This window comes from Crocodylus siamensis, chromosome 11 (assembly GCF_052110815.1).
Source record: "Crocodylus siamensis isolate JL-2025a chromosome 11, ASM5211081v1, whole genome shotgun sequence".
NCBI classification, from domain to species: Eukaryota; Metazoa; Chordata; order Crocodylia; family Crocodylidae; genus Crocodylus; species Crocodylus siamensis.
The window spans coordinates 16,949,060-16,970,616 of record NC_143405.1 but is presented as its reverse complement, the minus strand read 5'-3'; the positions used below and the strand labels follow the sequence as shown (position 1 = coordinate 16,970,616).

Below are 21,557 nucleotides of genomic sequence, written 5' to 3'. Positions count from 1 at the left end.
GGGTGCCCGCCCTCGAGCCGGGTCCGTGCAGGGCCCGCCCCGCGCCCCGCAGCCGCCGGGACGGCGCCTTTCCATCCCGCCCGGCAGCGACGCGGCCCAGGAGCCAGGTGACTCCTCCCCGGGTGGGCCCCGCGCCTGGGCTGTGTCGGGGCAGCCAGGCGGAGGAGAGGGGGAGGGAAAGGCCCGAGGGAGAAAAGAAACAAACCCGGCCCAGGCGGGGTGCAGACCCCCGGCTTCGCGCCCGCCCGTCCGTCCCGCTGTGCCGGGGTAGCTCGTGCCAGCAGTGCTGCCCTATCTCCTGCTTGCAGGAGGCTGGTGTGCAGCTGCCCACGCAGCCCTTGCTGCTGCCTCCCGTAAGGTGCTGGCAGGGCAGGGGATGTGGCTTCACTGGAAGTTTGCTCCTGTCCTTGTTGTGGCCCAGTCCGCCTGCGGAGATGTGCAGCCGCCTCCCCTTGCTGCTGTCCCCTGATCCCGGGCAAGCGGTACCAGCTATCCAGGGCCTACTGGGTGACCTCCAGCTGGACAAAGAAGGCACGCTTGAGGCTTTCCTGGGAGATGTCAAGTGCGAGGAGTACTTGTGGGCTCTCTGCAAGCTTCTGGCTGTTCCTGATGTCAGGTGAGTGAGGTCTGAGGAGCCAGCGTGCCTCTAGCACAGCCCCGTGGATGCGCAGTTATCCCATGCATACTGTGTGATGCAGATAGCTGTGCCCTAGTTTGCATTTACCTTATCCCTGTGACTTACTTGGGCTCTGCTCACTAAGCCAGTTCCATGGCTAGCTGGGCTCACCTAGGGTGGGCACAATGGGTGATGGGCAGCCAAAAGCTCCCTGAACAGGGTGGATTAATGAAAGCTACGGAGCAGTCCTGGTCCCTGCACAGTAGGCAGCCAGGCCCCATGGAGACCCAATCTGAAGCCTCTGGGAATCAGTAGCAAGTCTCCAGCGGGCTTTGGATCAGGCTATCAGTGAGGTATAGCTTGGGATTGGGCCCTACTTTGCTGCCTCCCAACCACCTGATGGGTGTCCTATGGAGATAGGACAATGGGAGCCTTTAGCCCTGGTGTTTGCTGTGTAGCAACAGGCTGGGAGAAGATAAATGGCCCCCATTGTGCGTATGGTGTTTGCACCCAGCAAGCTGTCATAACACAGTACACAGCTACAAAGCAAGGCAAACAGGGCCCAAGCTTGGCAGAGGCTGTGCTACTGCTGTTCAAACAGCAAGGCTGTGCTACTGCTGTTCAAACAGCAAGACCTCTGCCCAGTGCTAGGGACTGGGCTCTGACTCCAACCATGGTAAAGCCCCCAGCATCTGGAGGAGCCAGCTGTGCCACTTAGCTGTGTGGCGTAGCTTCCCCCGCCTGGCTCGGCGCTAGCTGCATTCTCTTTGTGTGTTGAGGCTGCTCTGGTCTTTTCCTTGTCTGGAGCCACCCACTGGTCCCCCCACCCCTGACTGCTCCCAGGGTGCAGGTGCTGGCATCCTAGGAGGCTCCTACCCAGGAGCTTTAGCCTCTAGCAGATAGTTGGAGGCTGCTGGACCTTAAGCTGAGGCCGAGGCAGTTGAAGAACAACAAGGACTAGGAGTCCAGGCATGGGGCAAGGGAGCTGCAGGCACCAAGAACTAATCTTTTAACCTTTTCTTTGCTGGCCCCTGCAGCAGCTTTGGTGGGAAGGTGGCGCATGCTGGAGGGAGTGGCCATATTGCCCTGGAAAGCTTGGAGCACATGGTGGGGCACAGCTGGGCCCAGAGTTGTACCCTCAGACTGGGTGAAACAGCTACTGCCCAGATAGACCATGGATCCAGTGCTGCCTTGGTGTAAGCAGCAGCCGTTCTCAGTTGAGTCCGGGGAGGCTGCAGCTGCTTCCACCAGAGATGAGCTTGGCCCTGTGTGGTTTTTATTCATGTGCAAGTCAAGCCACTGCCAATCCCAGCACGAGCCTGGGCTTTGTTTCACCAAGTGCGTACACAGTGTCTAGGGCTTTCCTTTGGCAGAGCCTTGGCAGCAACCCAGGGCCCCAGCAGGGAGCTGAGCTGGGTGAGAGATACACGGATGCCCTCACACCTCTCTGCTCCCCCAGCCATGCCCCTTTCATCTCCTCCACCCTTCCTCCCCTGGTGCCCCCTGCCCCTGTCGCGGGCAGATTCTGATGTAAGCGTCCCTCAGGGTGCCGGGAGAGCAGTGGCCTGGCCTAGGGAGGTATGCGGGCTTTCTGTCCCTTCCACAGCCCCTGCTGAGAGGCACAGTGTGGGAACTGTCAGCCTGCTGCAGAAGGCCCAAAGGTCACCAGCAAGGGCCTTGCCATGGTAACAGCCAAAACAGCCTGGTGGAGGCAGCCTTCGGCTTGGAGCCGTGGCTTCCACTGACCTATCCTACTTCACGCCAGATCAGAGTATCACAAGCACACTTAGCCTGTCCTGCCTGCACCCAAGGGTGCTCAGCCTCTCCCAAGGGACAGCACACGTTCAGGGCCCCTTTGTCCTCTGATGGCTTCCAGCATTGGGCCTCAGCTTCACCTTGCATTCCTTCTTCATGCCTCATTTTAGCTCTCGTCCTCCCCACACCTCTGTTCTCGCCTGTCAGCACTGGGATGGTTGTCAAGGTCCCTGGCTGTAGCTTTAACGTTTCACCCCTGCACAAAGCAGATGTGAGTCACCTCCCAAGTAGTGCACACTCCCCCTTCCAGTGGGCTTGGGAAGGGTCTCTAGTGAGGATGAAGCTCCCAGTGCCAGCCAGCAGCTCAGGGCTCCAGAGGCACTGAGTTTACTCGGGCTCAGAGTACGTCAGTCTCACTCAGCCTCAGGTAAGACCTAATTTGCTGAGCTGCTGGCCAACATTGGGATTGTCATGTATGTGCATATACATACCGATACACATGCATGTACCTATAAGCACATGTTTGCACATACCTCAAATGCTAGGCTGCATTTGCTTAAAAGCCTACAACTAAAATTGTTAGACTTTATAGGCTCCTAGGCCAACCTAAAAAAATCTAATCACAGCCCTTGGGAAACATGGCCTTGCCATGGTGGATGACCCTTAGCATGGTGGCACAAGGGGCCTTCTCTGCCCTTGCCATGACCAGCCAAGGTTCTATATCCTGCACCCAGCTCTTGGCTGGCACCTCTGCAGCCCTGCCCACCAAAAGTCTTGCTACCAACCTCTGCTCTGTGCTGGGTGGGTGGGGTATGAAGGCACCTACATCCTGACTGGCACTCTGCTGTCTGTGCCAGGCTGTGCAGCTATGCTGCCTATGTCCTGGGGACCATTGCAGAACACGAGACGGGAGTGGCACACCTGGTGGCACTGGCAGAGGGCCATGATTCAGACTCTGGGGTTCTCCTGGGTATGCTGAGTGCCATGCTGATGTGGGAAGACACAGAGGCTGTGATGAATGCAGCAGGCACCCTGGCCTCTCTGGTAAGGACCTCAGGGTGAAGTAGGGGTGGGTTGGGAGGTTAAGGGGCAGTTATACCTCAGGCAGAGCAAGGCAGCCTCAAGGTCTGTATAGAGAAAGGGCCATAAATCACTGCATGTATACCCCCCTTGGGTAGGTATGTGGGACTTCTGGGGGTTGTAGCCAGCACAAAGCTCATCCCTAATGCCCAGCTTCCCTCTCCTGTGCCTTCAGAGGGTCCAAGCCTTGCTGAGCTGCTGGCCTGTGTGCCCACAACCTCCCCAGTTAGTCAGCTGCATGCACCGTCACCCTGGCAAGGTATGGCCTTCATCACCTGCAGGTCAGAGGGCTTGGGCCTATGTTTCAGAGGAGCCCAAGGTCCCTGATGCTGTGGAGTATGTGCCGTTGAGCAGGAAGCTGGGACTGGGGGCAGTGGACGGGCTCAGTCTGGGCTGCTGTTTTATGGCACAGAGCCCCACTTACAAAACCTGATGCAGAAGCACTGGCTTGTGGGCTCCCTGTGCTAGTGCTTGGACAACACTTCAACCTGACAGAGCATGGTTTGTTGGTAGACCTCTAAGTGCTTTGCAAAGGAGGCTGTCTTGGTGACGGGGAAACTGAGGCACAGCAAGGGGAAGCAGCTGGGCCACGGTCACACAGTGGCTGCCTTGGAGATAGTTCCCAGGTGTACTGACTAGCTAATACTGCCAATCTGAGGCCGATGGTGTGAGAGGAGGAAGCTGGTGCCCCATTAACCTCCCCCACAGACTCCTCCCTGCCACTTCTAAGGGACTTCTCCAGCCCCCTTGGTTTCACTTCTTCCTCTCCTGAGGTGGAGACAGGTCCTGGCCAGCAGTGGCTCCTCCAGGACCCGAAAGCCGAGGAGGTCATTGAGAAGCTTGTGGTGCTGCTGGGCTCGGCAGATAGACAGACGGCCAGCAACTCCGCCTTGGTGCTGGCCCGACTTGCTATCGCCCACGAGGGCTGCAGAAGGCTACTGAGCCACCCCCAGGCTGAGCAGCTCCTGAGGCAGCTCATCACATGCTTGGAGGCAGAGGAAGCAGGTGGGTTGGAAGGATGAGGTGCTTGGTGCTGGTGGGGGAGCAGGGGCCTGGGAGTGTCTTGGAGACTTTCTGGGTGAAGAAGTGAGCAATCAGAAGATGAGAGAGCATGTGAGCAGGGCAGGGGTGTGCCTTGGGGGGGAATATGTACAAATTATAGCCAAGGAGAAGGCATCTGTCTGGCCATTGTCATATATTCCTATCTAGCTGTAGAACTTCCCTGGCTTTAGCCTCTTATGTCTCAGGTGGCCTGGACAGGACTGTTGGCAAAGCTAGAACCTCAGCCTGAATTTCTTCTAGCTCTTTGTGCTAGAAGATGAGACTGATCAGGACTGGCCGCTAGCCTGAGTCAGCAGCACTGCTCTGCTCTCCATGGGCTGCTGCAGCCTGGCACCTGGGCACAGCCCCACAATCGGCCAGCTGTCCTCTTGGCAAACCTTCGGGGGCTCACCGTCCAGCGCCACCCTTCACACCACATCTGCCCTTCATGCCACCCCCTCTTCCTGCAGATGAGGCCCAGTCTTTCTGAGCTGCCTCTTTTCTTGTTGGGATTTCAGGCTGCAGAGCGAACGCCGCCTTCGCACTGGGGCGCCTGTGTGAAATGGACCTCGGCCCCCCAGAGCTCCTTGCCCTCCCAGAAGCCACCAGCATGGTGAGGGGGCTGGTCTCGTTGCCTTCCAAACCACAGGGGATTGTCAGGGACTCCATGGGAAAATAATGCTCAAAAGGAAGGTAATAAATACCCCTTGAGTTTGTCCTGGCCACTGCTACATCCTGGCCTGGCCTGGCCTCAGCCCTGCATGTGATGAGATGAGGAGGCAGGTGCCAGGACGAAGCATTGGGTCTGCCCAGACCACCTGGCTGAGTAGACACAAGCCCTGGTGAACCTAGCCTGGGTGATCAATGAGATGTTTCTTTTTCAGGTCCATGCCCTGGTGTCTGTGATGGCCAGTGGGGACTCGGGAGGGAGCCGCAATGCCTGCTTTGCACTCAGCTGCCTGGCTGCCAGCAGAGAGGGGCATGGCCATGTCATGCATAGCCCTGCCTTCCCCTGGGCCCTGGATACACTCTGCCACCTGCTTTGTGCAGAGGAGCAGGAGTCCTCCTGGTTCGCTGCCATGTGGGTGCTGATTCCCTGTGCGTGCATGGGGGCAGTGGGGCAGGCAGTTTTCTTCCCCAGGGGCCAGTAGAGCAGTAGGAGCCAATCACCGTGGAACAGGCAGGTGCAGTGACATGGCAGTAGGAGCTGATGGGAATGAAGCAGGAGGGCACAGAGCTGTGCAATGGGGCAGTGGGAGAATATGACATGGAGCTCCCAGGCACCCAGGGTGGAGTCATGATGAGGAGCCAGACCTTGCTCACTCATCCCCATTTGTTTAATTGGGAATGGTAGCTCCTCCCTGAATGACTCATGGGCTTTGACCCATTACAGGTCACATTCACCCTTACTCTTTGGAACAGGACGCCACACAAATAGTCCTTCCCTTGCTCCTGGTATCTATGAAAGCAGCCCCCTCCTCTGCTGGACAGGGTGCATGACTGGTGTCTCTCCTGTTTTGCAGGACAGTGAGAGTGCTGGCCAGCCAGCGCCCAGGTGTGGTGAAGCTCCGACAGCACCCCCACCTGGAATGTGCTCTGCAGGTACCTTGTCAGGGGCAAGGCAGGGGAAGTGGGCCAGGCTGGTCCGGGTTTGTCTCAGCCATACTGGAGTATATCCAGAGAACCTCCCCAAGACCCCAGCACTGAAGAGATCCCAGGTTGACCTGGCTAACAGAAATCAGGCTCCAGCTTCTGGGAACCTCCCAAATGACTCCAGAGGTCAGAATCTGGACCACTATATGACTAAATCCTCAATCCTTTATTTCTGACTGCACACAGAATGTGCTAGGTGCTGTATAAATAGAGAGCAGGGGTGGCAGGCCTGCAGCACGAGTGCCCCAAGGGGTGTGCAGTAGACTGAAGAGGGGGCAGGCAGCCCAGTGTCAGGTAGGGGAGCAGAAAGCAGAGCAGGCAAAGGAAGGGGGTCAGAGCTGCCAGAAAGGTTGCCCCCCTTCTCTGATACAGAGGAAACTGCTCACTCCCCAGGGCAACAAACCACCAAGTGACACTGCCCGCCAAGCATTGTTCCTTCAGTCATGGCCCTAAAGTCATGTGTACAACTAGTTGAATATGGTCTGTGAAAACTGCTTCTCTAATGGGTTTTCAACTAAAAGAAATGTTATCAGAAAGAGTGACTGCCTTGCATGGAAACCTGTCTTTCTCATCAGAAATGCCAGCACAAAACCTAAAATGGTCCGTTTTGGCTGTGCTGCCATGGGGCTTCGTGGGAACAGTAGGTCAGTTGCTTTACGTCCTTGCTCCCTTCTGCGAAGCAGACTCCTTGCTATGAGCAGAGACAGGTCTTTGTTAGCTATGTTAGTCTGAAATCAGGCAAAAGGCAAGATAAGTGGTACCTTACAGACAAAATAAAGCAGAGATGCAAACACTTTAATAAGCAGCAACTTGCTTTATCAGATCTGATGAATGATGCTGCTGCTTACAAAAAGCTCTGCATCTGATTCAGTTAGTTTAGACCAGTGTCTCTTAACCTTTCTAGACCCAGGACCTCTCAAAAAGTGCCAGCTCTTAGTTTTCTTTTGTCGACTACATAAAAATAATAGAGCAATGCTTCTGTTGCAAAGAGCTCAGAAAGCCCACAACAGGGCAGACTGTATTTAACACTGTGGATTCCTATTTGAAATTTCTGTGTTTTATTTTGTGAATCGTGTTTGCCCACCTAAGTACTAACATTGCATGGCACCTTGGAGCACCTTTGAAAGGATCTCGAGGCAACCTCATTGAGTATCACTGTAGGTACAAATCTACCCTGCCTTTTAGCAGGACTGTATCTCTCACAATGCACCACAGCCAGGATCTCCCATGGTACGTTGCAGCCATTCTCCAAGGGGGGGGTATTCCATATGCACCCTGGGGGATGTAGTCCAATGAGGGTACCTGGGCTGCATAAAGACTGGGAGCATGAGGGGTCCAAGCTACAGTTCCCATGAGACTCCAAGGAAACTTCCCTGAGTGAAAATATTTCAGATTTTACACAAAATATTGTGAGACTCGAATTTTCCTGAGAAATAGACATTTTCTGCAGGTCACCTCTCTCCTTCCTGCCCAGCTGTGCTTATGTACCACCACTTACCTGCAGTGCAGTCACAGCCCTGCCCTGGGAATGCCGTGACGGCAATGCTTTCTCACCACAGGAATTGTCTGTCTCGAAGACAGCTGGGAAGGAGCTGTTGGAAGAAGTGACCGTCACCCTGGCCAAGCTCCAGCATCCCCCTAAGCCCCTTCCCCCAGAAGCCAAGGTGCTGGATTCTGGGGCAATCCAGGTGTCCTGGAAAGGCTTTAGGCCTCAGAGCGGGCTTGAGATCCATTACAGGTAAGAGCCCACTCTACCCTGGGAGCCTACAGGGAGGAGCAAGACAATCTCTGGGGTGATGATGGAGAAAGACTCCAGGCTGGTCCTCTATTTAGAGTTTTAAGAGTCAAGATCTACTCTTGTCTGCATCTCTGTAGTCCTGACAGGGCGTACTCCACTGAAGTCAATGGGCTGAATGGTGACCTCAGTTTGATTTTAGACTAACTGGATACCAGTGCAATGACTCCTGATTTCTGCTGGAGTTGTGGTGTTAGCTGTTAGGATGATAGGAAAGCCCCCTAGGATTGCTTCAATATCCTGGAAAGATTGGGCAGTGGTGGAGTGTTAAGTGTTAAGAGGGGGCATGATAGCAGTTTTCAGAAACTTGAAGGGCTGCTGTGAAGAAGGAAAGCGCCTTTTCTCTTGCTGGAGGGGGGAGGATGTGGACCAATGGCCTGAAGTTGCAGCAAGGTAAGTTTTAGACTGGATATCAGGGAGAATTTCTTCACTGTTAGCATCATGAGGCAGTGGAATAGACTGCCATGGGAAGTTGTGGACTCTCCATCACCAGAGGTGTTCAAGCAGAGGTTGGACAGCTACCGGTCAGGGATGATTCTAGGTGTAGCTTTGCCTATATTCTACTATGGGTATTTCCAATGCTTCTGAGACTTGGTTGTCATGCCCTCCCCACCCCCACACACACACTACCTGCTACATGTGTTAAGGTGTTTTTAAGCCTCCCTCAAAGGGCATTGGGTGTTGGTTACAGCCAGTGCTGGGGATATTGACTGGGATGTGCCAGTGCTCCTGCTGGGATCAAATCCAGAGGTTCCTGAGTAAAGGGTCTTGTCCCGCTGCTCAGGGTTGGATTGATCACCATATTTGGGGGCAGGAAGGAATTTTAGCCTATGGTCAGATTGGCACTAACTGGGGTTTTTTGCCTTCCAGTGTAGTGGGGGGTGTGAGCTTCTACCTGGGATCTCTCAAGCATTATTGACACCTTTTATAAAAACACCTTTGTTAGCTGCCGTGGTTCCTCTGCTTTACCTGTGGCAGGTTAGGGGGTGATGTCTTGTGCTACGTCAGGGTTGACAGTTATCTTGCACAGAGTTTAGACTGTATTGGTGGTTTGAATAGGGATGGTCCTGCCTCAGGTAAGGGGTTGGACTAAATGATCTCTGGAGGTCCCTGCCAGCCCTACTGCTCTATGACTGTGACTAAGGCAGTGATCTCCAACTTTTTTAAGTAGGAGATCACCTTTGGCATTCAAAGCAACCCAAGATCTACCATGTGCTGTGATCACACCCTCCCCCTCTGCCCAACAGGTGAGTCTGTGGGGAGGGAAGAGGGGGGCAGATCGAGGCAGAGGGATAAAAAATGGGGGGGGAGCACACCTCCGCAGCAGGTAAGTCCCACCCAGCCGGGGCCCCACTCAACTTACCCCTGCTCCTGCCTTTACAGCACTTTCCCTCATTGTGGGGGCCTTGATCTAGCCCCCCGCCCCTTCCCTCTCCCATGAACTGACCTGCTGGGCTGGGGCATGCACACGCATGCATGCAGGCACTCAGCCCCCCACCCCAGCCTCAGATTAACTCCAGGAGGCTCCAAGATCTACCGGTGGATCAAGATCCACTGGTTGGTGACCACTGCTCTAAGGGGTTCATCTCAAAAAGGTGTAGCTTCCTAAGTCTAAGAACAGACATTGCATTTATCCCTGGATATGTTAGAATCACAGAGAAATGGGTGCCTCTGTTTATCCTGGAACAAAAATATCCCAGGATTGATATTGCATACACCAGCCTTCTAACCAGGGCTTACTGGGCTGTTGAATGCAGTGCTGCTTTTCTGCCATTGATTCAATTATGCTATCTTGGGATAAACTATTACTACCTTTTATCCAGGAAACTTTTTTAGGATTTATCCCAGGACAATGGATGTGAAAATCTGCATGCTTGGACTTTGTCCTAGGATGAAATGGTTTATCCCTGGATAAATGGAACATCTGTTTGTAGCCTGAGTGACTTAGAAGTTGACGGTCAAGGAATGTTGAAAATAGACTGAAGTGGTGGTGCACTGGTATGCGAGAGAAAGGAATAATATCTCACTGTATGCATCCATGTATTGGTCTGTGATTGGATGGTTCAAAGAGGAATGTATGCATAAAGCTCTACTTTCTCAGGACAGCTTTGGATGTGTGTGCCTTGGCATTTACCCCTCCCTCCCCACCTTCTCCATCAGCTGGACAGACCAGCAAATTGGCAGTGAAGAAAAGCTCTCTGGCTTCAATTTGGTTTTTTTCACTGACTGGGGAACCTGCAGCAGTGGGACTGGAAGAGGTGTCCCTGGAAGCTGCAACAAGCAGAAAGAAGAATGTAGCCTCTGACTCCATGAAACTCCTGCCCCAGCAGGTGCCAGATCAGTGCAAGTTAAACCACCTGGCCACATTCCCAACCCCCAGAGCCCAGCTCTCCTCTCATTGGCTTCAGCGACATTATTCCTGATGTAGGATGGTGGGGCAAGAACCACACCCCAGTACACAACTATTGGTCTTTGTTTCCTTTCCTCAGTCCCTATGAGCCAGATCCTGCTCACAGCCATCACCTTTCTGTGTGTGCTGAGTAGACCTACTGTTTCCTTTCTGCTCTCTAGGCTGTATGAGAGTGGTGCCCTGCTGTACAGAGGTCCAGCCTGTCACTACATCTTGGCAAGCAGCATGCCATGCCATAAATACCATTTCCAGCTGTGCCTTGAGATGGAAGAGGACTGTGGTCCATGCAGCGATACTACAGTGTTACGTGGAAAAGAGCCCATGCCCAGCTGCCCCCTGGATTTCCAGATTATAGGTCGCACAACCACCCAGCTGAAGCTGAGCTGGGCTCCCCCGGCCATGCCCAATGGCACCATTAAACACTACAGGGTGTACCGGGAAGGGACAGTGGTGGGGACCACCTCAGAACTTGGCTGCATTGTGGGAGGCCTCTCGCCAGGTATGAGCTACTGGCTCAGTGTCTGTGCATGCACCAGCACAGCCAAAGGGGACAAGGCCTGGCTGCATGCCAAGACCCTGTCCGTGGGGGGCCATGCCCCCGGAAGATTAACTCTTGTGATCCTGGGGCGCAGTGAGATCCTAGTGACTTGGGACGTGCCCAAGATGCCTCTGGGCCGCTTCTTCAACTATGAGCTGTGCCTGAATGGAAAGGTGGTCTACCTGGGTACCCAGCGCTCTTATGTGGCCCGCAGGCTCACGCCTAACACAGAGTACACCTTCACTGTCAGCGCCATCACCAGTGAGGGGCGCAGCGTCAGCCGCCCTGTCACCAAGTGCACCCCCAGGGATGAGTATGGGAACATCAGCAGGTGAGGCCTCCCTCCAGCCACCCCATGGCCATGGTCCCTAGGGACTCTGTTGTATTCAATGGTACTGCTGCACTGGTGTCCTGCTCCCGAGTCTGGGCCCACACAGCCAACATGATGCTGCCTCAACCATGCCCAGAACCACCCAAGATGATGCCCTGTCCCCCGCCATGCAGTCTGCCACTACCATGACATCCACCCCCTTTCTGCCCATCTTTCCTACAGGCCCAGCCTAGTCCAAAGAGCCCTGCACCAGTATAGATTAGTTTAGAGCTGAGCCAGGGTCTCCAACACCCTCCAGTAGGTATGGGAGCCCCTGGGCTTTGGGACAGTGTGTGGGCTCTTTTCCCATGGCCCTGATGCAGCCCCTTTGTGTCTTGCCTGCTTCCTTAGGTGCCATTACTCCTTCCCTTGGAGAAGTCAGTTGGCAGCTCCTAGCAAGGCCCCAGACATCAGGAGCCAGGAACCAGGGAAGGACAGAGGCAATGTGAGAGGGCCACCAAAGCCTTCTCCTGCTAGGACTCCAGGGGTCCCTCTGAAGTTGAGCAGAAGGGCCAGTAACGTTCAGGAGGGTGAGAGCAGCTTGCGACCTGCTGGCAAATCCAGGTATGGCCCCATGCTTGGAACCAGACATCAGCTGGTGGTGCCCTGTCTGGGGCCTCTTCCACAAGGACCCTGAAGTTGGGAAGAGGAGGAGGAAATGGGGCAGGTCATGGGGTCCCCTGGTATCTCTCCATCTTCCCCCCTCAGAGCACTTCCCTGTCATGCTGCCAACCATGGAGTAACACCTCCAGTGCTGGTGTCTGGGCTGGATGGAGGTGACTCAGACCCCATGCCATTGTGTAGTAGGAACAGACTCAGCACAGATGTCCTCTCCGTGCTTCCCCTGTGCCCCAGACTTGCTGCTCGGAGTCGTGTCTCTCCACCTTCTACCTCAGGCCCCTACCCCATGTGCAATGGGTCTTCAGCCCAACACTAACTTGGCTCCTGTGTTTCCTCACCCAGGACAGACTCTTCTCTCTCCTCCACAGAATGCAGCCAGGAGATTCACATGCCTGTCCTCGCCAAGGTGGGTATGAGGAATTCCCATTACACAGAGAGCAGGGCAGTAGCCTTCAACCTCACTAGCCTGGTGCCTCAGCTCACCTGCTTTCCAGAGCTGATGGAAGGGTGAGCAGCTGGGACCAAGCTTGAGGGTGCTCCAGGTTGGGGTGTTATAGGAACAAGGAAGGGAATGGGCTGGTGGCTGGGGTGGATCATGTGCCTATTGGTCCAGGGGACTTAGAGACCAAAGGAAGCAATGTCAGACACTTGACCATTCCTGGTGAGCCTGCTATGGCCTGGAGCCCTGAAGGGAGCTGACATACCTGAGACCCATGGACAGCCAAGCGTGATTGCACTGTTAGCATGAAGCCTGCTGGTGCCAGGATGCAGAGAAATGAATCTGGAGTAGGCTTAGCCATCTGTCACAAGGGCATGAGCCCCCTGCAAAAGGGGGAGGGGAATAATTCAGCTCCTTTAGGGATATTGGTTCGGGTTCACTGAGTTAGGAGATAACTTGACTATGTGGACGTAGGCTCCAGTGAAACGAGCCTCTCCAGGTGGTTCCCTCCAAGTCACTAGGACCAGCATCCCCTCTATGGTACTGGTGACTGTGGCAGGGTCACGCCTGCTTCCCACCGGTGGCAATGAGAGGAGAAGCTGACTGTTTATTGACCACTGTATTGAACAGGGGAGACAGGAAGGTTCCACTAAGTACCCCAACCACCCGACCGCCTCATTTCACATGGATGCCAGGCAACAAGAGCAGAGGGTATTGAACACAATGAGCTCCCACAAGCAGCCTGCACCTCAGACCAGCAGGGAACATGGCTCTGCCAGCCTAGGGAAGACAAGCAAGCCCCTAGGCCCAAAGGTACCTGTGCATGCACATATATGTTTGTACAGGTGATTCCTTGTATGCATGTGTGCATGCTTTCCTGTGTCCACATCCTTAAAGATGTGTGTGCATGCATCCCCGATTCTGAATTTGAGTGTGTGTGTGTTCATTTGCAGCCCCATCTGGGTGTGTGCATGGCTGCACAGGATATGCACATGAATCTTTGCTAGCACTGTGTGTGCATGCAACCTGGAGAAAAGTCACCCAGGCAGCAGTGAGATCAGCTGCCAGGCTAGATCTTGTCCCCTTTTTAGCCCACTGCTGTGGGGTAGAGAGCCTGGAGCCCAGAGTCTCACTGCACTGGGAAATGGGCTCCCATACACCTCCCCAAAAGAGTGACAGCTTGGGGTTGCTGTGGCCCAATGGTGACACCAGATCCTGAGTGAGCCTTATCTGGAGAGGCCTGAGGACAGTTAGGGCAGAGGGCAAGTTTCATGGAGCTTCCCCGAGCCTCCATGTCAGCACTGTCTGAGTCATGGACTTAGCTTGGGCACCCTCAGAGAGAGCCAGCTGAGGAGTGGCTCAGATCTAGCTGTGCCACTGGAAAATAAAGAGCCAAATATATGCTATCAGCAGGAGACCAGCTTCCTTTGGCCTGTCTGCTCCCAGCAGCCCACAGCATAACACCATGGGAGAGGGGGAGGAAGCCTGCGGGGGGGACCCCTTGGAATAGCCCCTCACATGGTGTCTCCTTGTCTCTCTAACAGCTGGCAATGGCCCTCCCTTTCACCTGCTCAACTTGGCAGGGCTCTTGCACTCCAAGAGCAGCAAACCCTCTTCCCAGACCAGCCCTACTGCAGAGGAGACATAGGCAGGCTGAATCCAAACAGCAGGAGCTGAGCTGTAGGCACTACAGCCCCTTGGAGAGCAGGGGGCAGCTCAGAGCTCTGTGTGGGAGCGAGCATCTTCCAGGGATGACCCAGACAAGGTGAGCGAGTGCCTGCCCTCTGGAGCAGCTTCCTACCTTCTTGGTGTCCTGCTCAGTGAGACTGTCCAGAGCTCACCGCTCCCTGGGTGCACAGTGGGGAGGGAGGCAGTTACAGCAGAGGGTGCAATCATGGCCAGGCCCACAGGACAGGTAAACATTCACAAAGCAATCCACTGCTTTCCCCAGTCAGCTTCTGTCCTGGTAGAGAACACTCACTCCTGTGGCCTCTGCATCAAAGCTTTGCCATCTGGAGTGCTGGCAAATGCCCCTTCTATGCTGCCAATGCCAAAGATGTCCCTGACACTGCCTGTGCTCCAGAGCAGCAGTGTTGTAACCCAGCATAGCCCTGGCAGTGCCCTGCAGCAGTTAGGGAAGGTGTGTTCCTGCTAAGGATCTGCCCTCTAGCAACACAAACATGGCTTTGATACCTCTCATTTCTGCGGCTGTGTAGGTTTAGCCAGGGCTGTGCCCCTGTCCTGGCAGAGGAGCGGCAGCTGTTGGGGCCGTGGAAGACACTTGCACCCAGGAAAGGTATTTGGCACCCGTGGGGGATGTCTCATCATGCCAGGCCTTGGTGTGTCCTGCCACCTGTGGTAGAAACAGACTGTGGAGGAAAGTGCGTTTAGTGCTGGAAGGCCACAGTAAAATGTGTGCCTGGGGCAGGGGTGGGCAAAATATGGCCCATGGGCTGAATCCAGCTCACCAGGCCATTCTACCCTGCTCACAGAGCCCCTAAAAAATTTAGTAAATGAATATTTATTTGCCCCGGCTCCCTGTCAAAGCTGGCTGGAGCCAGGGGCAGTAGGACCCAGAGGGAGCCCTCAGCAGGCTTGAGCAGCCCAGCCCAGCCCACCCCCAGCCAGTGCCCTGCTTTCCTGCCCCACCCTGCTCCACTATCACCTGGCTGCTGCCTTCTCAGGCCCAGGAGCATGGGACTGCGCTGGTAGGGGTGTGTGTGTGTGCGTGCACATCGGGAGGTAGAGTGTGTGTGTGTGTGTGTGTGTGTGTGTGTGCGCATGCAGGCACAGGGGCACTGTGTGTGTGTGTGTGTGCGCGTGCGTGCACGTGCGGCCATGCAGGCACAGGGGCAATGTGTGTGTGTGTCCATGTGCACACAAGCACAGGGGCACTCTGTGTGTGTGTGTGTGTGTTCATGTACACAGGCACAGGGGCACTGTGTGTGTGTGTGTGTGCCTGTACACAGGCATAGGGGCACTGTGTGTGTGTTCATAGGATGAGTCCCACATCCCCCCCTCCATACACATGCACCTACGTCTCCCCTTGGACTGCCATGCACAAACCCAGCCACCCTCCCCCCTACCCGCCCACACACCCACAGCCCCCACAAACCTACACCACCCCCTACAAGATACAAGAATCAGACTTAATTTTAAGCTATTGTGCAGTCACCTCTATGTACACTACACAAACACATGCAAAGCAGGACAAAAATATTTTTTGCAATCAAATTAATGTAGATGATCACTTTTTAGAATGTAGTTTGGTATTTTTGACAAAACCCCTTGCTGAAAGGAGTACTTCCAGGGGCAAGGGGCGGGACTTCTGCTGACAGAGGTCAGGGGTGAGGGGGTGGGTCTTCTGGTTACAAGACAGCAACCGGGGGCGGGGCACCTGTCAAGGGGTGGGGCTACCCATGCAGCCCTTGACAGCTTGCCAAAACTGGGTAAGTGGCCCCCCGCCTGAAAGAATTGCCTGCCCCTGCCCCAGAGGACGCTCCGCAGGCACCCCAACTGTCTGTATCCTGCAGCAAGCACTGACCTGAAGCTGCCACCAGGGCAGTGAGGCTGAGCACGTTAAGGGTTGTGCTGTGCAGGGCATGGGGAAGTGACCCCAGAACCTCAGGGTTTGGCCCTGCCTTGTGCTGGGAGCTCCCCGCTACCTGGTTCTCTGTACTCTGGGAGCAGGACGGATGGGCCAGGGTTACCCCCAGATTTCAGGGTGAACCACTGTGAAAGCAAAAGCACTGATCCTCCTTGCCTCTTTGACAGGGTCCATGGGGGCTTGTGCACAACGCCGGCCATCTCCCCAGGCCCTACGGTTTCAGCCACCTTCTCCAACTCATCAGGGAGATGAGAGCGTGCACTGGAAATCAAACAGGAAAAGCAGGTAAATTAGAGCTGAGGGCAGAGAAAATTCCTGTGGGGAAGAGAACAGGCAAGTCATCACTTTGCCCTGTGCTGGCCCAAAATAGGGATCATGGGAGAAAGGGGCCTTGGAAGAAATATCAAGTGACTGAAGAATGGTCTTGTTTCTTGGGATGTTCCTGCACCTGTATGCTGTGATCAGGGCAGTTGCTGGTTTCTAGCCCAGTCCCCTGGCTTCCTTTGCCTTCCAGGGAGCAGTGCAGTGATTCTCAACCAGGGAGCTGTGGCACATGGAGGTGCTGTGAGATCCTCTCAAGCACGCTACGCAATATTTGCCCTGTTAAGTCTTCCGGCACCTACATGTGACTCACAGGAGAAACCCAGAGATTTCAAATAGGAATCCAGAGTGCCACGGACATTTCTGACCCGTTAGGATCTTTCTGAGTTCTTTGCAACAAGACTTGCTCCATTATTTTTCTGTAGTCAGGATAGGAGTGACGTTTTCCAAGGGCTGCATTGAGTCTAATGGGGTTGAGAATGACAGGACCAATGGCTTGCTTGCTATCACTCCCCCAGGCTAGCCCTTTCTGCACCTGGCAAGGCCCCTTGAGTGGGCTTGTCCTTCTCCATTTTCCCCTCCCGGTGGAGCTGTCTGGCACCTGGCCCTATTCCATGTCCTCCAACCCAAGCACTGAGGCTGTTGGAAGGCAGCAGTCATATGAGTTTGGCAGCAAGCAGGAGAAGAGCTTGTGCTTTTGCTTCCCCGGAACAGTGGCCCTTGGATGGGGCCTGTCTTGTCCTAGTGGGCAATGACAGGGCTGTGTCCAGGGGAACTGTGGTCATGGGGGAAACCTGTGCTGTGTCCATGACCTGACTCTGCCTTGAATGAGCCCTGGGGGGAGGCAGAGTGTCATTCCTGGAGCCTGGATTTCCCAGTGCCCCAACCTGGGTTTTGTTTACAATGGATGTGACTTCATGCTCTTCCCAGCAGAGAGCCCCCAGCTGCCTGCCAAGCCTTGGACTGGAAGCTGTCAGTGAAAGCAACAGGGATCCCGACGGCCTCCCCAGATACCCGCTGGCAACAGCGGAGCAGAGCTCAGGATGACATCTCAGCCAAAGGATGGCACCAGAAGTGTGTGCCTGCCCCTGCCCTCGTGCAGGGCCCCGACCTCAGCTCAGGATGACCTCACGACCTTTCACATTTGATTGAACATGACCTTGGCACAAATGAGACTAATCTCAGGGTGCACTGTCCAGTTTCTAGGCTGGCTCATGGTTCTGCCATGCCTGCTTTCAGTCACCTGCAGTAGGCAGAAGTGGGGAGAGACTGAGAGATTTCTGAGCCGAGGCATCCCATGATGATCCATCAAAAACACACTCCCCGACACTGGGTATCCCTGCACATTTCAGCCAATATGGGCACCCCAGGCAGGGAGCATAGCCCACGCTTGCTGCCTGCCAAACTCTGACGGGGGGCAGTGTGTGACAGGATGCCATCTGACTCAACAACACCGTTCATGCAGGAGACTGGAAATGCTGTGCGATCCACTCCTGCTCATGTACTTGGCTCTTCTGATGCCTCGAGATCCTTTACAGCTGCTATAAATAAATTTTCAACAATAAAGAGGAGACAGCAACAGTGTGTGCGTTAAAAAAAGGGAGAGAGAGATGGGGGCTCCATGACACAATAGTGTCACCGTCATAAACAAGGTGCTTCTGGAAAACAAAGCCAGGCTGCATGGGCAGAGGAGGCCCCACATGGATTCAGCTGCAGCGAGTGCTACCATATCACATCTTTTCCAACAGATTGGCTCACTGGGAAGACCCCCCTCCTCCAGTTTACAAAACAGAGCTATGCCCAGCAGATGCAAACATGAAGCACCAGAGAGCTGCCCCTGCCGACACACTATTGCCCACACCTGGCACCTGCCATGGTGGCATCAGGACAGGAAACCCTGCAAGCACATTATGCACATGCAGACATACACACCCTTGCTGGAAGAGGGGCCCTCATCTACTCCTTTGCTAACGGAGATGTTCAAGAGGTATTGCCATGGGGCACCACACCACATGTACTGAGGGAAGGCGATGCATCACCACAAGGCCCAGACGCAGGACCAGCCTTGTGCACACGCTTCACCAGGCAGGGCCGGAGCCTGGTGGGTTCCCCTGTGACCGGTGTCCAAACAGTGCAGCATGGATGTGTTTGCAGGATCACGGTGTTTAAAAGAGCACACACATGCAATGCACAGCAGACACAGGTGTGCACATACGCATGCTGTACATGCACGAGGCACAGAAGCAGATGTAGGTGTGTGCAGACAGACACACGCATAGGGGACAAACTCCCAGAAACACAGGCTTGTGTGTACCTGCAGCCACACACACATGCAGTGATGCAGGCAAGGAGGTGTGTGCCACATCCACGCACAGGCTCATGCACGCACACACGGACCGGCTCATGGACACATGCACCCATACATACATGCAGACTCACGCATGCACAGGCACAGGCAGGCGCACGCGCACGCGGGGCCGGCAGAGGGTGCTGGCGGCCGGGGCTGCGGAGCGCGCGGGGCCGGGCCGGGCCGGGCCGGGCCGGGCGATGGTGAACGTGGGGCTGTCGCGGGTGGACGACGCGGTGGCCGCCAAGCACCCGGTCGGTGTTGGCGCGGGGGGCGGCGGGGGCGGGCCGGGCCGGGCCGGGCCGGGCTGACCGCGCTCCCCGCAGGCGCTGCCGGAGTACGTGGCCTGCCAGTCCAGGGCCTTCGTGAAGGGCATGAGCGCCTTGGTGGCAGGTAGGCAGCGGCGCCGCCCCGGCCCCGGCCCCGGCCCCGGCCCCTCCCCTCCTCCGCCCCCGCGCCGCCCTGTGCCCGGGAGGTCCCGGGGGGGGGCCGGGAGCCTGCCCCGCCCCGGGCTCCGCGCGGGGCCCCCCTTCCTGGCGCTGCTCCCCCGGGCGGGCGGCGATGCGTGCGGGGCCCACAGCGTGCCCCCGCCCTACGCCCAAGCTGCCGCAGGGAGTCGGCGCCCCTAAATGCCACCGCGCTAACCGGGCCTGGGCTTTTTAACAGGCACCGGAGCCGTTTTCCTTCTCCAGAACTGGATCAGCAAGAGGCGGCCCTATGGGCTGCAGTGGAAGGTGCTGCTGTCTGTGGGTCAGTGCTCAGGGTCCGCCCTGCAACCCCGTGGGGAGACTGCACAGGGTCGGCCGAGAAAGGCTGCAGTGTTAGCAGGCCGCCGTGCTGAGGTGCAGCCCGCAGGTCACAAGAGCCAGAGCTGACGTGAGACTCAAGGCTCTTTATCGGGACAGAAGGCCCCTTGCTCCTACTTGGTGCAGGCCCCTGCTTCTCTGTGATTTCAGTAGGCCCCCTGGTTGCCCCGAGCCCTGCCAGTGAACACGTGTACGGTGGCACCATCAGACATCCAGCGCCTCGTTCCTGATTCCCACAGGCGTGAGGCTGGCACTGGAGTGCAGACAGTCTCCTGCATGCTGCCCCAGTAGTTGGTTGCGCTTAGCACAGGGGTGGGCAAAAGGTGGCCTGGGGGGGCGGATGCAGCCTGCCAGGCCATTCTGTCCAGCCCGTGGGGCCCCCAAAAAATTTAGAAAAGTAATATTTATCCACCCTGGCTGCCTGTCGTGGCCCTTGATGGCTTGCCAAAACTCAGTAAGCGGCCCTCCGCCTGAAACAATTGCCTGCCCCTGAGTCTTAGCAGGACCCCAGTTGCTGGGATGTGCCTGCTTTGAGTGGGTTTGTCCATGCTGTGTCAGCAGCCAGTTCTAGGGAAGAGAGGACTAAGTATGCCCTGCTCACCCAAATCTGCTGACCCACTCCACAGCAGGAAGTTTGCCAGCAAGGCAGATCCAGGATCATTCCCAGCACCTGCTCAGGGACAGGGGGCTGGAGAGCAGCACCTGGGGATGATCCTGGAGAAACCACACTAGTGAACCTTAGAGCTGCGGAGGGTGTCAGCACACGCGGTGGGGCGTGCTCAGCCTAGCATTCCCTGGGACACGCTGTTGTCTCAGATAAGCCCGTCACGGCTTGGAAACGCTCTCGCTGTCGGTGTGTTAAGTGGCAGGTTCCATCGCTGGCTACGCTACGACCAAAGCAGAGACCCAGAAGTGTTCCAACCTCTGGATCTACCTGGAGACAGGCCAGTTACCGCACGGAGAAACCAGAGGTGAGGAGTTCATGGCATGTCATCACGGGTCAGCGTCCAGGGCTGGTGCTTGCAACTGGACTGCATTTCCCTTGTGCTCCTGAAAGCCAGTAGCCTCTTGTACTTGGTCATGTCACCAGATTGGTGTCTTCCTTTCCTGGACATGTAGATGGGTGGGATTTACGCAGTTACAACAACAGCTGGGTAGCACAGGCACCTGACACTTCCTACAGGAGAACATCCCTAGGCAGCAGCACTGGCCCTGTCTCTGTGGAGCAGTCGCTAGAGGGCACCAACCACTGCTGGCTAAGTCAAATACCCAAAGGCAGGACAAAGCGACAGGCACTGGAGGTTTGCTTTGTCCAAGTCTGTGGCTGCTCAGTTGGGAGGGGTGGACTCATTCTCATTTCTTACATGCTGCTGCATGGGTATACCCCAAACTGTGAGAAGTGGTGTAATGGTGTCACTGGAAGGGGGAGCGTGGGATGGGCCAAGCTGAAGACCCCACACCGGAAGGGGCATGTGGATGGCTTAGCAAACAATGCAATGAGAGCAGAGTGTAACAGCCATCACCAAGAGTTAGCCTGGCTTCCCTGTGACTGCTCCTGCCTGCAGCTGGTTGGCTGCTCAGCATGGAGTTCAGTGACTGACTCGCACCAGTTGCAGAACAGAGAACACACGTCTGAGCTCGGGCATCCTCCCAAATCCCTGCCTGTTGTGCATCACAGCAGGATTGTGTTGTGAGCGGCCCCCAGTTGACTAGACTTCCAAACCTTCCTTTTGTATCTTACAGAAAAACTCCCCAGCCCAGAACCCACAGAGGACGCAGAATCGAGGGTGAAGAGGACCAAATATGGAGATGAAATGGAGTAGCTGGGGAAGCTTTGAGCAACTTCCCTGGGCCCATGGTGGCTTCAGCCCTGCTCCTGTCGCATGTGTTCCCAGGGCTGTAGCCACAGGGTGATACCAAGGGACACAGCAGCATGCCACCCCTGGCCTGGCAGTCAGTAGGGAAGTGTGTGGGGAACCTTCAGCTCTCACTGACCTCTGAGGGAGCAGCAGCAGCTGTTGGGTGCTTAATAAAGGTGTATTGGAGATGTGTGCGTCGCAGAAGGAGAAAGTGAGCCGTGTGCAAGGGGAAGAGGAGATGGTGGGTGGTAGGAGGAGGCTCAACATGAAGTTTCCCAGATGGCTGCTGGCTCAGAAGG

The 21,557-nt window shown here is 55.7% G+C and overlaps 2 protein-coding genes across 7 annotated transcripts; both read left to right on the top strand.

Moving 5' to 3' along the window:
- The first annotated feature begins 7 nt into the window (after positions 1-7).
- LOC149855502 (uncharacterized) lies at positions 8-18,604 on the top strand. 6 transcript variants are annotated; one of them, XM_090022747.1, is made up of 17 exons: positions 8-107; positions 422-616; positions 3,229-3,415; positions 3,627-3,710; positions 4,225-4,456; positions 5,011-5,105; positions 5,377-5,573; positions 6,016-6,094; positions 7,705-7,883; positions 10,512-11,219; positions 11,610-11,822; positions 12,222-12,285; positions 12,949-13,131; positions 13,863-14,083; positions 14,535-14,614; positions 16,093-16,210; positions 17,177-18,604. In XM_090022747.1, exons 2-17 carry the CDS (start codon positions 435-437, stop codon positions 17,370-17,372), a joined length of 3,018 nt encoding a protein of 1,005 aa, XP_089878873.1. In that variant the 5' UTR covers positions 8-107; positions 422-434; the 3' UTR covers positions 17,373-18,604. The 6 variants fall into 6 exon arrangements, with proteins under 6 accessions (XP_089878873.1, XP_089878874.1, XP_089878878.1 ...); XM_090022748.1 differs by lacking the exon at positions 3,627-3,710 and having other exon boundaries at positions 39-616; XM_090022752.1 differs by lacking the exons at positions 8-107; positions 3,627-3,710; positions 17,177-18,604 and adding an exon at positions 16,440-17,125 and having other exon boundaries at positions 434-616.
- A 90-nt stretch (positions 18,605-18,694) lies between these two features.
- On the top strand, positions 18,695-21,446 carry TMEM141 (transmembrane protein 141). Its single transcript, XM_090022759.1, has 5 exons — positions 18,695-18,847; positions 18,920-18,986; positions 19,260-19,343; positions 20,263-20,370; positions 21,143-21,446. The coding sequence occupies exons 1-5, from the start codon at positions 18,794-18,796 to the stop codon at positions 21,220-21,222; spliced, it is 393 nt and encodes a 130-aa protein (XP_089878885.1). The 5' UTR covers positions 18,695-18,793; the 3' UTR covers positions 21,223-21,446.
- The last annotated feature ends 111 nt before the right edge of the window (positions 21,447-21,557 follow it).

What these genes read in the sequence shown, in the direction of transcription:
- LOC149855502 (XM_090022747.1), top strand. Translation starts at nt 435, where the DNA reads ATGTGCAGCCGCCTCCCCTTGCTGCTGTCCCCTGATCCCGGGCAAGCG. An exon ending in CTTGGAGGCAGAGGAAGCAG is followed by an intron (nt 4,457 to 5,010) that starts GTGGGTTGGAAG and finishes TTGGGATTTCAG; the next exon opens with GCTGCAGAGCGAACGCCGCC. An exon ending in GCAAGCCCCTAGGCCCAAAG is followed by an intron (nt 13,132 to 13,862) that starts GTACCTGTGCAT and finishes TCTCTCTAACAG; the next exon opens with CTGGCAATGGCCCTCCCTTT.
- TMEM141 (XM_090022759.1), top strand. Translation starts at nt 18,794, where the DNA reads ATGGTGAACGTGGGGCTGTCGCGGGTGGACGACGCGGTGGCCGCCAAG. An exon ending in GAAGGTGCTGCTGTCTGTGG is followed by an intron (nt 19,344 to 20,262) that starts GTCAGTGCTCAG and finishes CGGTGTGTTAAG; the next exon opens with TGGCAGGTTCCATCGCTGGC. An exon ending in ACCGCACGGAGAAACCAGAG is followed by an intron (nt 20,371 to 21,142) that starts GTGAGGAGTTCA and finishes TGTATCTTACAG; the next exon opens with AAAAACTCCCCAGCCCAGAA.